The sequence below is a fragment of the Heteronotia binoei genome, chromosome 13 (genome assembly GCF_032191835.1).
Source record: "Heteronotia binoei isolate CCM8104 ecotype False Entrance Well chromosome 13, APGP_CSIRO_Hbin_v1, whole genome shotgun sequence".
NCBI lineage: Eukaryota > Metazoa > Chordata > Lepidosauria > Squamata > Gekkonidae > Heteronotia > Heteronotia binoei.
Genome location: NC_083235.1, coordinates 62194899 through 62210394, shown reverse-complemented (window position 1 = coordinate 62210394; position 15496 = coordinate 62194899). Strand labels below are relative to the sequence as shown.

Below are 15496 nucleotides of genomic sequence, written 5' to 3'. Positions count from 1 at the left end.
CATTGTGTTTCCCTTGTATACGTAAACCTTTATTTATTTATTTATTTTTCACATGATGAAAGAAAACTACCAAGACATCCCTGGGCTTTTAAAACTTCTTTGCTGTTTTACACTCAATCCTAACTGCCCCATCTATTCCAATAGGTGCCTACTTGGGCAAACCATGATAGTCCAACAATATTATCTGTAAGTAACCATCTAGAGCATATTTCTCCGCATGTTCTATGAATACATTAAACTTCAGATTATGTCTCCTAAATCCATTCTGAACTTCTAAACTGAACATATTATTTTTATAATTTGATTTTACTTCTTGCTGATATTTGACTTGCTGATCTAATTTACCTTATAGTAGCTTATTCTCACCCTTTAATTCCTCAGTTCTTTTCTATTGTTCATTTACTTAAGTATCCAGTAGGGTTATTTTCTCCATAAGATCCTGTAATTTGTTCTCTGTTTTTCCCCATCCTTTTATTTCTTTCTGTTACTTTTTCCTCTAACTTCTGTTCTCTTTCCATTGACTACCTTCCAAGTTCTTGAGCTCCAACAAGATCAGGTATTCTTATTATGCTTCTTCCTAGCCAAGCTTTTAAATATCCTGATCTCTTGCCCTTCTGGTTCATTAACACCCTTTCCTTTTAAATTAATATCACGAACAAATGTTTTAAATGCTCATCTGTTCAATCAGTATATATAATTACCATGTAATAATAATTAATTCCAAAATATTGACATATCTACATTATTAGTTTTTAAACCAAACCGTCTAAATCTGTATCAGTAACAGTTCAAGTAAAGAGTAATAAAATTATAATTTCCGTCCCCCAAAAATCAAGGTTTCTCGTTATTAATACTCTTTTCACACTTAAGCTCAGAATAATATTAAGGGCTCCAAAATTCATTATTTATCATTTTCCATAAAGTTAATTTACTCAATTGAGATGAACTTAGTTTAATACCTTATTTCAAATAAGCTGAACTTCATATGAGAAAGAGTACAATTTTGATGGTTCCTCAAGTGGTCATAATGATGAAAAGGAAATGGGTGGGCTGGCTTCCAGCTGGCTCCAAGGGCAGGACTAAGGATGGTGTCTTCAGTGGTACCCTTTGCACCCTCCTGCAGCATAGGAAGAACCCCTAACGGAAGGTAAAGGGTGGGTTGGCTGACCCCTTTCTACTGGTGCACCTGACAACCAGTCCCCTCTGCCTCTCCTTCCTGGGGGAAGGCTCTTCTTATGTAGCAGTCAGTGAGGCAGTCAGCTTGCTGGGCGTAGCATCATATGGCACATACTTCCTCTTTGGTGCTAGTCATTCTCAGATACTTTACATAGTCTTTTAATAACTTCAGTAACTTTAATATGATTGTCTTACAAGGAATTAATCACATGATAGAATTAATCTGTAGTTAATATACCAAATGGTAAGTACATTAATTAAACAAATGAGGCATTGGAAGAGAAAACTACACTTTCATTAGGTGCTTGGTCCATATTTTTGAAATGGGATTAATTTATTAAAGAAATAACTGACCAATTTAATATACTATAATGAGAACCACAAAGAAAAACATAGTATGTAGAGCAATTTCCTGCATTGTTCAGGATGTTGGACTAGATGACCCTGGATCTCCCTTGCAACTCTACGATTCTAAGAATTTGTGTAAGTCAGTATTTTCCCATTGTGTTTCTCAAGTTCTTGCCCATTCTTTTTGTCAAATTGTTCCATATTTTTCTCAGATCTACAAATGTAAATTTATATAGTTCTCAAATGAAGCTTCCAGAAGGTTTCCTATTAATCTCTCTACATGGTTGCGGTCTTTGCTAATAATGATCTCCTTCATACTCTGTCTTACCTAGTTATCTTCATAAAATGGCATATTTATTTTGCTTTCCATATGTTCAATATTATTCTGTTAGCTATTGACAGTGCTGTAGATTAGAAACAATATTTGATGTTTTAAAGTCAGGATCAATAATGCTGATAAATATGCCAATATCAGTGATGGAAAAGAGAAGTAACAAGTGTTGGAGTGAATCCAAGATGTATATTTTTGGCCTGAGTTGAATAATATTTAACTTGTACTTCATTCACCAGGGTCCTAAAGGTCACAGCCCCTGGACTGGAGTTTCTCAGTTTCTGCAGACATCCCAGAAGATCATCCAGTTTGCATCAGGCAAGGAGCCACAACCAGGGGACACCATCATCTATGTGGCTGGTGCCTTTGACCTCTTTCGTATCCTGAATCTGTTACTTTCTTGGGGGTGGACTGAACTGGGGGGGGGGGGTCATATTTGAGGCACATTAGGTCCGTGAATCCTGAACCTCAAGGAGCCTTCTGTTTGTGGAGAAAACACAAGTAAATTTTAGTTGCTCTCTCTAGAAATACTAATCTCATACAGTTCCTTGGCCTGTTCCTGAGAATTTCCCCTGCAGTAGAGAACGTATTCTGAGCCCCATAGTATAAAGGCAAAGGTAGTCCCCTGCACAAGCACCAGTCGTTTTCGACTCTGGGGTGACATTGCTTTCACGTTTTCACGGCAGACTTTTTACGGGGTCGTTTGCCATTGCCTTCCCCAGTCATCTACGCTTCCCCCCCCAGCAAGCTGGGTACTCATTTTACCGACCTTGGAAGGATGGAAGGCTGAGTCAACCTGGAGCCGGCTACCTGAACTAGCTTCCGCTGGAATCGAACTCAGGTTGTGAGCAGAGGGCTCCGACTGCAGTACTGCAGCTTTACCACTCTGCGCCACGGGGCTCTTCTGCCCCATAGTATACCCCATTTCATTTTTCCTTCAAGGCCTTATATGGTAAGAACTTTGTACTAGGATAGTTTAGCCTAGGGAAGTCAGATGAAAACCAGTGATTTATGACGTTCTGATGCAAATGCCAGACTCCCCATTGTCCTGCTAATTAAACTACCTCAGGGAAATTAACTTTGCCTAGCCCTAGTCAGTCCATATGATGTCTTCAGCTAGGATGACTCCCTCTGATTAGACTGGGACTGGTGCCACAAAAACTATTGAGGGGAACCTATGTGCGATAAAGGATACATATAGCTGTATTTTTAATCAAGAGATTGCCGTGTCTATTAGCCTAACTTGTTCTCCCCTTCGGCCATGAGGAATTTAACAAGCACACTTATAAATGATTCAGAAGCTGATATCAGTTTTCTGCCTTGCTTCTCCCCACAGGCTTTATGTAGCGCAGCACAAATATTCAGTCACATATTCATAGCTTCGTTTATTTTTCAGGGGGAAAAGCTGCAAAACTGTTGTGGACCAATACTATATATTGGTTTGTGATGCTGCAGGCAGCATCCAATCAGTGCTGTGCCCAGCTGGCTTCTGTTGCCCACTGACAGTACTTACTTCCCTTGAGCTCTCTGCTGGGCAAGGAATTGTACCTCTGTAAACAGCTCAGTGAGTGTGCTTCATAACCATCTGACTGCTCCCATAGCATACACTTATGTACACTCATATTCAGGTGTGTTAGATTATCACAGCAGTTGCTAAGACAGTCACAAGAAGAAAAGCATGTGGCGTGTGACAAGCAAAAGATGATGATGATGATGATGATGATGGTGATGATGATGATGATATTGGATTTATATCCCGCCCTCCACTCCGAAGAGTCTCAGAGCGGCTCACAATCTCCTTTACCTCCCTCCCCCACAACAGACACCCTGTGAGGGAGATGAAGATATTGGATTTATATCCCGCCCTCCACTCTGAAGAGTCTCAGAGCGGCTCACAATCTCCTTTACCTCCCTCCCCCACAACAGACACCCTGTGAGGTAGATGAAGATATTGGATTTATATCTTGCCCTCCACTCCGAAGAGTCTCAGAGCGGCTCACAATCTCCTTTACCTTCCTCCCCCACAACAGACACCCTGTGAGGTGGGTGGGGCTGGAGAGGGCTCTCACAGCAGCTGCCCTTTCAAGGACAACCTCTGCCAGAGCTATGGCTGACCCAAGGCCATCCCAGCAGGTGCAAGTGGAGGAGTGGGGAATCAAACCTGGTTCTCCCAGATAAGAGTCCGCACACTTAACCACTACACCAAACCGGCTCTCCTGTTTGGTGTTGCTTTTCATCCCTCTGACTGTGCCACAGGATTTTTTTCCCTTAACCCGTGTGTCCTCAAGACATTGGTCATGTGGATTTTCTGGAGAAAGTGCACAAGTTGGCAGAGCGACCGTATATCATTGTGGGGCTGCATTTTGACCAGGTATGTCTCAGTGCCATAGTGACAGGACCCAGGTAAGGCAGGAGTTGACTTCTCATCCTTCTCCTCTAAGACCAGCAGGACCAAACTAGTGATACATGCTATCTAATCCTGCATAATAACCAGGAACTAAAGTTCCCGAGCATTCTGGGACCTGATTCTGTTCAGGAATGCGGTACAAGAGGAGGATGGACAAATAGGACCCCTACAGTAGTTTTGGTTTGGAAAATTGGTGCAGGAGGGAAGGCTGAACTGCCTTTCACCCCCTCCCCATGCCCCCAAGCTGCATTTGGTCCTGGAGCGCTTGGGAATTATAGTTCCATGATGTTATCTGTGACTGCAAGTCAGTTTGGGGGATTTCCAACCTACCTCGAATTGCATGTATTGTCCAGCTGAGCCCTGTTAGGAATGTCATGTCTTATTTGTGCTGGTGGTGATTTCTGTTCATTAACCCACAGGAGGTGAATCTGTACAAAGGCAAGAATTATCCCATCATGAACGTGCATGAACGAACTCTCAGTGTTCTGGCTTGCAGGGTGAGTATGTGGCCCTGATTTGCCTCTTGAGAACTTGTTCTCATTACTTTATAGAGCAGGGGTGGGGAACGTCCATCCCAAGGGCTGTTTACGGCCCTAGAGACCACTTGGTCTGTCCCTTGGAGATTTCTGGGCCAAGCCAAGCTACATGGCAGCCTCCCTGGGGCCCGGCTGGCTGGTGAGAATTGTGAGGCGCAGCCGCACTGTGCAGCGGCCTCCCCGGGGGACAGCTGGCGGCAGGGAGCATGCAGCCCAGCTGCGCAGCGGCCTCCCTGGGGGCTGGTTGGCTGGCCAGGATTATTGCGGGGTCTGGAAGAGTCATTGTCACAGTTCAGGTAAGTTTCCCCCTCATTTATTTAATTCCCCTTTCTTTATTTACCTTTCTTTCCCCCATTTCTTTATTTCCCTTTATTACTTTTTCTTCCCCCTTCTTTATTTTCCTTTATTACTCTTTCTTCCCTCCATTTCTTTATTTCCATTTCGTCCCCACCTTTCTTTAGTTCTCTTTATTCCTATTTTATCCCCCCCCCCATTTCTTTCTTTCCCTTTCTTCCCCACATTTCTTTATTTCCCTTTCTTCTCCCCTTTATTTCCCTTTCTTCTCCTTTCTTTATTTACTTTCTTTATTACCCGGTTACCACCAGTTCAATTTGCACTTGATTATCCCAGATGGTATGACTTAATATGCTAATGAGTGTGTGACCTAATATGCTAATATTAAGGGATGCATCTAATATGCTAATAAGTTCCTGCTGGGCTTTTTCTACCATAAAAAGCCTTGGACTAGGCATTTGCCTAAGGCAGTGGTTCAGTGTGTGTGTGTGTGTGTGTGTGTGTGTGCCAAATTAGGCTGTCCTCACATGACTTCAAATAGAAAAACAATTATTTGCATTAATTTTGCTGGCCTGAATTGTTCTCCCTCGACAGAGCACTGTTTTTTAAGCTGATAATTTTGTATGGCCTGTGAATGATGTTCTAAATATCCAAATGACCCTTGGCAGAAAAAAAGGTTCCCCACCCCTGTTATAGAGCATGCAGCCTCGGCTAGGTTTGACTTGACTGGAATGTTAGTGGGTGACTCTACAAGGACATGGCAAGTGCTGAAGGATGTGAACTGTACAATAGCAGGATTGCCTGCTGAATTAATTCTCCAGCTCAGCACCAGAGGTCCTTGTGTGAAGGCCCAGACTGTTGTGATGAAAATATACTGTTTCATGTTCCCTACTTTCCTGGCTAGTGTTCCAAGGGCAGCACTTCCTGGGCTGCTTCCCTCTAGAGGAGGAAGCACTGGGGACTTATGGTAGTATGTCTCATACTATTTGCTTCATTTCCAAATCCACAAGCAGACTGCTGGCGAGGCAAAGAGGCACTCCTGCAGGACAGCAGATTTGCTACTTGCATCAGAAAGAGAAAGATCCTGCAGCCAGAGTGCCTCAGCTAGCTCACAACTGTCTATCCACTTATCTCAACTTATTCTTTTATATTATGTATGTATGTATGTATTTATTTATATTCCGCCCATTCTTCCGTAGGGGTTCAGGGTGGAGCACAACATAAATAATAAAATCACAATAAAATCACAGCAGCATAATAATAAAAAAGCCAATTACAACATTCAATGCAACCGAATAGTCCGGCAGAACAATGTAAGATGGTGTAGCAGGATAGTGCAGCAAATCAGCGCAGTAGGATACTACAGTAGAGGAGGCCAACTGATCTAATAGATCTATTCTAGCATTTAAATGCTTCACGCACAGAGAAAAAACAGTCTTTCAGTTGGAAGAAATCATCACTTTAATGCTCTGATGGGCATTAAATATAGCCTTCATGTTTCTGATGAATCCACTGGCTTACAGAAAATTTTATGCAACAATAAATTCATAAGTCGTTAAGGTGTCAAAAGCAGAAGGCTACTATGGCTAATTCTTCCACCCCCATTTTCTCCTAATGATTGTTCATCGTTATGGTGCATTGACTTTATTTTGTCCTGGGACCTAAGAACATAAACCAAGCAAAATGCTCAGCATTCTGACTGGGAAGGAAAAAAATATAATGCATTTCTAATTCTGCACATGAATTGTTTTCTTTGTTGAAGTTGGATGAGGGCATTTGTCAGGGTTACTCAATAATTTTGCAGTTTGCGAGTTGACGGTAGGGAGAAGAGTGCCAGGAATAATATTTTCTACTCATTCTGCATGTCTAGTTTTTGGGCACTCTCAGCCAGAGGTGGTTAAAGCAATCCTAGTGCAACATGTTACAGATGCTATGCTGAGTAATTTATGCATGACGACATAAGAGTTTTTCACTAAACAAAAAGCCATGTATTACAATGTAGTACTGGAATAAATATTGCAAAACTGAACTTCTAAACAATATTCTTTGTCCTGTTGCTGCATCAAAATAAGGATTTAAAAAATTAAAATAATCAAAGGAGAATACAGACTATATGCACAGGGGCTTAATAGGTAATTTGTGTTGGGGCAGAGAAACGTAGACTGGAGTTCCTGTAGAAGGAGCTGTGCTAAATGCAACTCCCCTTATGCCACACAGATCAAAAATTGACCAAGTATATCCATACTTTTCTCTCCAGCCATGATAGCTAGAGATCCCCACTGATTTTTGAACAAATCTGATATTCTCTAATATCTCCAAGAAACTATTTGATTTTTTTCCCTGTTCCATAATTGATGTTGGTTGCAATTGTTATGGATTGTTTTTGTCTCACCACAAAAACACCAAGACAAGGTGGTCAGCAACAAGCGGGTTTTATTTGGAATACGTGTCTGCAGGCATGGAGAGAAGGCACCCAGGGTGCGGTCTCTGAAGTCTGGATTGCAGTCCAGCTCAATTTAAGACTCCCGACGCTACGCCCCCTATCTGTCCCTCCAACCAATCATAGTCAACGCAGAAGGCGCACAATCTGCCTATCCCTGACGTTGTTTATTTTACCCTTATACGGATATCTCTTGACCTTGTTCTTCATGCATAGTTAATATATACGGAAGAAAGAAAATAATCTATTTACAGTCATAGCCCTCGAGGCTAGGTGCTTTCTTTGGGTATAATGGATAAGCTATTCGGTTCTTACTTTGGATGTAATGGATAAGCTATTCATGGCTGGGCATTTTTACAGCCCGGTGCTTTCCAAGGGGTGTTTTCCTTGGTGTGGTGCACAAGAGACTTGTACACGCCCACATCACAGTGATGTCACACGAATTTCCAAATATCTGCCTTTTTGAAATGGCAGTCTTATTGGCATGGTCCTAAGGTCTGTGTCAGTCAAGGGGTAGGCTGCTGTAGCTGCTGTGACCTAGTGAAACTTCCCAGTGCTGCAGATATTTTTTCCATACCCTTATATTCAAAATGCAGTAATTGGATATTACTGTCATGGTTAGCTCTCCTCTGTTTCTCTTTCTCCAGTATGTTTCGGAGGTGGTGATTGGAGCACCTTATGCAGTCTCTGCTGATCTGCTGGATCATTTTAAGGTGAGTCTCCTTTTGAGTGCATGTGTCTGTGATGTGATTTTTTTCCAGAAAAATCTGTGTCCATTTATATAGCTATGTGTGTGTTCAAAAAGCTCCTGTCAACAGAAAAATGTTTACGTATAAACATTGGAAACTAGATTGTGCTTGATATAAGGCAAGATGCAGTGTTATTGCATTGAACAATGGAGGTGATATTCTCCTTTCTTTCATTTTAAACACTAGTCTTAATTGGGGACTGATAGCTTGAGAGCCATGCAGATGGGTAACCTTTTGGTGTAACCAGTTTCTTTCTTTGGGATAAAGAGGGGGAACCTGTGCACTTAAGTAGATCTTCACAAACTTGAAGTAAAAAGGAATGATTTAAAACTGTTTCCATATGTTAACAGCAATTCTAGGTGCTGGCCTTGATTTTTTCCAAATACTACTTGGTGCATTGGAAAAATCTGTAAAATTAGTTTTACCGGGTGGCATGGGAACTAGAAAAAATGAATGGTGTACTGCAGGCAGTGATTGCTCTGCAGTATTCCCTCTAACACAGAAATGCTTTGATCTCTCCATGGCCCACATATAGATCCCTGTTAAACAAAGGGAAAGCTTTTGCTTTAGCAAAGTAATGAGAGGCTTCTGACATCTTCCGTTTCTGCCATGGTAGCTTTGGTTATATTTTCAAGGCTGTTTGGCAGATGTTTCTCTTTACTTATAATGGGTCCGCACTACACTTACGTTTCCTATGTCTGATGGCCAAGTTATAATTTGATGGCGATGTTTGCTTCCTTTGCAGGTTGATCTTGTATGCCACGGGATGACTGAGGTGGTACCAGACAGGGATGGGTCAGACCCATATGAGGTAAGAGGCTAGGACTCTTTCTTTGAGCTATTGATATTCTTGGACCAAAGCACAGTGCAGAACAGCCAGTCAGGTTTCTTCTGGAAGGGATGTGTGTGCAGAAAGATGATATAGATACATGGCTGCATCTTCTTTTTTATACTTTGAGCATTGACCTTCTGCCTCTGTGACCAAATGCTGAGCTTTTGTTGTGATGGCTGTGAAAAGGAACTGTAACCATAGTTGCATTCAGGGCCGGTGCAAGCCCTAGACTGACAGCCCCACCCCGCCTTTGACTTCCTGTCCTGCCACCCTTCCTCACCCCCTTACTTGCTCCTCCCCTTGCCACCACAACGGCCCCTGCCTCCTCCTTCTGAGGGGCCAGGGCAAAAGCTTGGAGGATGGGGACTGCCCCCTCCCTCCCAGGCAATTTAAATCACTCCGGAGGGCATCCAGGAGCAGCTGCTGCCCTTCCTGCTCCAGTGATAGGGCCTGCCGATCAGCAGGGCCTTTATATCACACATGGGAAGGGCAGCAGCTTCTCCTGGGCTCTTCCCCTTCCTCACTCACTATCTCCCCCCACTCCCTGCTGCCTGGGGGGGAGGGGTGGCCTCCCAGCTTTCACCCAGGCCACTTAGAAAGAGGAGTCAGAGGCCATCATGGTGGCAGCAGAGGGAGAGCAAGCAAGGAAGGGGGAATGCTTAGGAAACAGCCCCTGCCCTTTCTGTTTGGTGTAGTGGTTAAGTGTGCGGACTCTTATCTGGAAGAACCGGGTTTGATTCCCCACTCCTCCACTTGCACCTGCTAGCATGGCCTTGGGTCAGCCATAGCTCTGGCAGAAGTTGTCCTTGAAAGGGCAGCTGCTGCGAGAGCCCTCTCCAGCCCCACCCACCTCACAGGGTGTCTGTTGTGGGGGAGGAAGGTAAAGGAGATTGTGAGCCGCTCTGAGACTCTTCGGAGTGGAGGGCGGGATATAAATCCAATATCTTCTTCTTCATCTTCTTCTGCATGCAATATAAAGGCCCTGCTGATCGATGGGCCTTTTCACTGGCATGGGAAGGGCAGCAGCTGCTCCTGGGTGCCCTCCTGCAGCCCCCCCCCCCAGCTTTTGCCTCAGCACAGTGGCAGCCACTGCGGACCACATGGGGGGCACCCAATTCAGCACCATCCTCCCCAGGGCAGCACCCTATGTAATGGCCTAAGGTCACCTAATGGGCACACTGGCCCTGGTTGCATTGCCATCTTTTTATGCAGCTATGGCACATACAGTCTTCAGGCTTTTCCAATGCATTTTGGCAAATGCCTTTTGCTAACTGCTTGAGAATACCCTTTTCTGCATTCCTCATAAGGCTCATTCTCTTCTCTGTAGGAACCAAAGAGACGCGGTATCTTCCAGCTGGTGGACAGCGGCAACGACCTCACCACAGATCTGATAGTGGAACGAATAATTAAGAACAGGTTGGCTGCCTTTGACACACTAGTATGGATCTCCATCCTAATGTGCCGTAAACTCCCCAAATTGCCTTCCTGTCTTTTTTTGTGTTCCATACTAAGCAGGTTATATTACCAATAAAGCACTATTCACCAAGGGTAAAAGGAAGGAACTATAATTAGGAAAAAAACTGAACATATCTCAACAGTAGCATATAAATTACAAAAAACAGGTATCGGAACTAGGATTCTGTACTGCACAGCTCCCCCTCCAGTGATTTTTGCATTTATGCCCAACACAACAATACTTCTGCTTCCTTGCCCTCTGCCACTCCTGAGAGTGCCAGCATATTCAGAATTCTGTGAAAGCAACAGATACCCTAGTAGTGCAACCAGAATAAATAAAGCAGGTATGAATAAATGATAGATGTTCACCAGCACTGAATTTGGGCTTTTATTGCGGAAACTGGAGCTATATCCTAGTAGCCACCATTTTTCCTCTGTGTTAACCTGGGTGGAATGAATGTGGTTTACCGGTAAAGGGCACAAAAGAGTTTATGCAATTGCTTTTCAGTAGTTGGGCATGTTGGCTGGACTTGCAGTAACTGCAATTTAGGGAAATTCGGTCCTTATTCTCCCTTTCTTGGAGAGTCCAAAATATAAGAAATTTAGCCCTTAGCTGTGAGACATTTGTGAGTTTTTTTGTGGATAAAGTCTTGTCACTCTGCTGTGACCTGTCACTGTTGATACATTGAGGCCCTTTGCCCATCGTTGGATTCAGTGTTCTACAACTTCAGCCAGCTCTCTCAGGCTGATGTTGAAAGGACCCTGAGTGCTGTTGGGCCAACCACATGCCTATTGAATCCTTGTCCAATGTGTCTGGTAAAGGCAGACAGTGATGGTATATGGGGCCCCCTGATGGATATTATCAACCTGTCCCTTCTGGGGTCTGTCCAAGGGGCTTAAAAGAGGCCATGGTAATACCACTCATGAAAGAGCCATCTTTGGATCTGGCTAATTACAGCCCAGTTTCGAATCAATCATTTTTGGGCAAGTTAACTGAGAGAGTGGTGGCTGAGCAGCTTCAGAGCTTCCTGGAGGTGGCCCTAGACCCATTTTAGTCCAGCTTCTGCCCCGGCCATGGGATGGAGATAGTGCTGGTCACCCTCATGGATGATCTCCACAGACACCTGGGTCGAGGCAGGTTGGCGCTGCTGTTGTTGCTAGATCTGATGGCGGAATTCGACATGGTTGACTATGACCTGTTGGCTCACCACCTTGCTGACATAGGAGTTTGTGGCATAGCTTTCCAGCAGCTTACTTAATTTTCCAGGGTCACAGACAAAGAGTGGTGTTAGGAGAGAGGGTGTAACCCCACCGCCCTCTGGTGTGTGAATTCCCCTAGGAGGCAATCCTCTTTCCTTCATTAACATCTGTATGTGCCCTCTTGCCCAGCCAGTATGGAGTTTGGGGCTGGGTTGTCACCAGTATGCTGATGACACCCAGCTGTACTTGTTGATGGCTGGCTGCTGCCCCATCTAATTTGGCTGAGGGATTGGAGGCTGTGGCTGTATGGTTAAGACAGAGCTGGCTGAGACTAAATCCATCAAAGATGGAGGTCCTGTGGCTGGGAGGGAGCGACCCAAGGCTGGGATGTCAACTCCCAGTGCTCAATGGTATGCTGCTAATGCCGATTCCAACTGTCAAGAGCTTGGGCATGCTCCTCTTTATCAACGGAGGTTCAAGTATCACATGCTGCCAGGCTGGCATTCTTCCAGCTTCGCCAGGTCAAGCAACTGGCCCCTTACCTCTCTAGCCCTGACCTTGCTACAGTGATCCATGCAACTGTCACCTCAGTACTGGATTACTGTAACTCGCTCTTTGTAGGGCTACCCTTGAGGCTGATCTTGACATTACAATTTGTCCAGAACACAGAAGCGTGGATACTTATGGCTCGGGTACCCCAATGATTGCATATATTAAACCCGTGCTTCACCAGCTACACTGGCTTCATGAGTACCAGATCCACTTCAAGGTTTTGGTTCTGACCTTTAGAGCTCTTAATGGTCTGGGACCAATGCACCTGCAGGACTGCTGTTCCTGGTATGCCTTCAAAGAGCTTTATGCCCAGGAGGCCAAAACTTACTAATGATACCCGGCCCAAAAGATGGGCCTGTTGGAACTCTCTACCTAATATATGTCCCTGTGGCACCTTGCTCAGTACTGCAGCGTGTGTAAAATGGAGATGTTCCACCAGGCCTATGGTTGAGGACAGCAACAGTTCTCCACCTGGCTTTTATCAATCCTCATCCTATGGAGCAATCCATCCTATGGAGGGAGCGAAGTTATATGTATACCATTGATCATTTGGAGGATTTATACTGCTTTACCTGTTTTAATCATGTAATTTTCTAATTTTTGTATTTAAGTGCCTATGTTTAATTATGATGTACAGCACCCTGAGGGCAGATACTGCTGCTGCTACTAATAATAATAATAATGAGGAGGAGGAGGAGGAAACTTGTTGAGGCTGATCCTTCTTGCACTTGGTCTTGCACCATTTCCCTTTCTTTGGGTTGAAGTAGCTTAGGTTCTTACTAATTTCAGCTATTTCAGAGATGTCAAGGAAATTAAATCTAACTTGGGGTTAGATTTTATTTTATTTTTTAAAAAACCTCACTCCTGGAGATGATAGAGTCTGATGGATCTTCTTGTTTTTGCAGGTTGGAATTTGAAGCCCGAAACCAGAAGAAAGAAGCAAAGGAACTGGCTGTGCTGGAAGCCATGCAAAGAAGAGAGAAGGCCAAGCAGAAGACACCTCTACCCAGCCAAGAAGACCATGAGAGCTAGCATGGGGAGGAGTGCAGCAGAATCCTCCCTTCCTGGAGCTGCAAATTTTTCCTGGAGGATAGGATACTGCTGCCAGCCACAATAAGGCCTGAGGTCACTATTCTCCTGGCTTCCATTGCACCAACTGCATTTGGCTATCCAGGGTGCTGCTGCTAGTTAGCCCAGACCAACTTCCTGTGGGAAGATTTTTAACATTGTCTTCCCAATAACAGTTTTTAAATTCAATTAACATAACACTGTGTGGTTTTACCTTCTGACATATCAGAGCTGGGGAGTGGGGTCATCTCTGCTCACCTTTTTTACTCTTTACCTTTTAAGGCATCCCTAAAATTTCTGTCTGTCAGAGATAATTTGGTAACCTTTGAAGTTGTCCTTCCCAGCCTGGCTCATTGCTTAAAGCACTGAGTTGGGCCAGATGCCCTTGGGCATTTACTGGGCACAAAGAGAAAAAAGCAGTTTAAAGCCAGTCCGCTGCTGTTTCCACTGCCTTGCATTTGGTATGTTTCCAGTCTGTTACCATGGATGGTGCTTAGACAGCCCTGGGCTTCCCCACTGACAGACTGCATCCTGCCTCTGCTGCACTCAGGCCATGTTTATTGATCAGGTTGTCAACAAAGCAACAGAAGGATGGGGCTATAATGCTATATATTGCCACAGCGTTAATAAGTATGGTATAAATGTTCTGGAGATCTCACTACAGCCTTGATACAGCGGGTGCCTGACACTCTTCCGCAATATGGAAATGCTTTGTTAACTACCAAGCTGGATGTCACTTGACTGAAGCCCCTTTTCTCATACGTTGTAGGGAGCACATTGGGGTTAAGTGTAAAGATCAAGTTGTTCTGTTCTCTGGCAAGCTTTTTTTCTATCAATCTTATATCTTTTAAGCAGTGAAAATTAATAAAATGTTGATAACTTGTGTCTCAGTAACTATTATTAACCAGAGAAGGTTTAAGAAGAGACCACAATGACTTTTGGTCTAACCAGCTGATAAAGATGAAGGTTCCTAGGAAACAGAGCTGTGTGTATTTATTATACACCAACTGGAGGCTAGTCCCTCTGCATCCTTTTTTGTGGGGAGGGGGGTAAATCTGGTGGCATTTCTTTGCCACATCTGTGAGGTGGATCTCTGCACTAATCCCTCTAGTCATGTAACATCTCCTACAAGAATATGCAGTAGTATCGGTCAGCAGAGAGTTGTATTACCCCTTTCTTCACTGGCTGTTTTTCCACTGTTACATTCCGGGAAGGGGGGGGGGTAAAAGAGGGGCAGTTTTGTTTTTCAAAAACAATGTTGCAGGGAAAGGGTTCACCCTTACCACCGCTTGTACCAAATTCAAAGTTCCCTCCCCTGCTGCCCTGCTTCAGTGAGGGAAAGAAAAAGGTAAGGGGATTGAGTAGCCATCTGCATCTTATGTAGATTGACCCAGATTGGGTTCTTCTTGCTTTCTTTAGAAAGGAGTGAATTGCCAGCAGGAGCCCCATGAACCCCATCTTACTACCTAAATCATTTTTGGAAAATGACTTAGCTTGACCTAGTGGCTAAGGGGGGAAGGACTTTGGGGAGTGTATCCAGTTGTACATATTCAGAAAGTGTTACTCTTTCAAAAGGCAAATATTTGGAAGAAGCTGGGTAGAAATTTAATGTGAAAGTATTATATGCTTGTAGGGTTGCCAGCCTCCAGATAGGGCCTGGAGAGAATCCACTTTTACAACTAATCTCCAGCTGGCAGAGATCAGCTCCCCTGGAGAAAATGGCTGCTTTGAAGGGTGGGCTCTATGGCATGAATACTCTGCTGAGGCCCCTCCCCTCCCCAAACCCTGCCCTCTCCCAAAGTCTCCAGTTATTTTCCAACACCAACCTGGCAACCCTAGTTTAGAGAGTCCCATAAATGGCTCAGGTGTTTTGCTTTGAATGTTATTTTCAGCAAGTTTGAAACAGTGAGAATGCACCATTAGAATACAGTAAGTGTTCACTGTGTGGGACTGAGATTGTCCTCCCTTTGATGGCACTTAAAGTATATCTAAGAAGTTATTTCGTTTTCATTTTATTTGATTTATATCCCGCCCTACCCCACCAAAGTTACGTGGATTGTCAGGAAGCACGCCTGTACCTGAAGCATAATACTTGAATTGTATACATT

The 15496-nt window shown here is 44.0% G+C and overlaps 1 protein-coding gene across 2 annotated transcripts in view; it reads left to right on the top strand.

Moving 5' to 3' along the window:
* Positions 1-14271, top strand: part of PCYT2 (phosphate cytidylyltransferase 2, ethanolamine) — a 31513-nt gene extending 17242 nt beyond the window's left edge. The window contains exons 7-14 of one of the 2 annotated variants that reach the window (XM_060252434.1): positions 145-186; positions 2095-2233; positions 4144-4226; positions 4682-4759; positions 8180-8245; positions 9027-9092; positions 10441-10529; positions 13226-14271. In XM_060252434.1, the coding sequence (XP_060108417.1) occupies positions 145-186; positions 2095-2233; positions 4144-4226; positions 4682-4759; positions 8180-8245; positions 9027-9092; positions 10441-10529; positions 13226-13352 (690 nt within the window). In that variant the 3' untranslated portion in view covers positions 13353-14271. The remainder of the gene's footprint in view (positions 1-144; positions 187-2094; positions 2234-4143; positions 4227-4681; positions 4760-8179; positions 8246-9026; positions 9093-10440; positions 10530-13225) is intronic. The other variant, XM_060252433.1, reaches the window with a different exon arrangement.
* The last annotated feature ends 1225 nt before the right edge of the window (positions 14272-15496 follow it).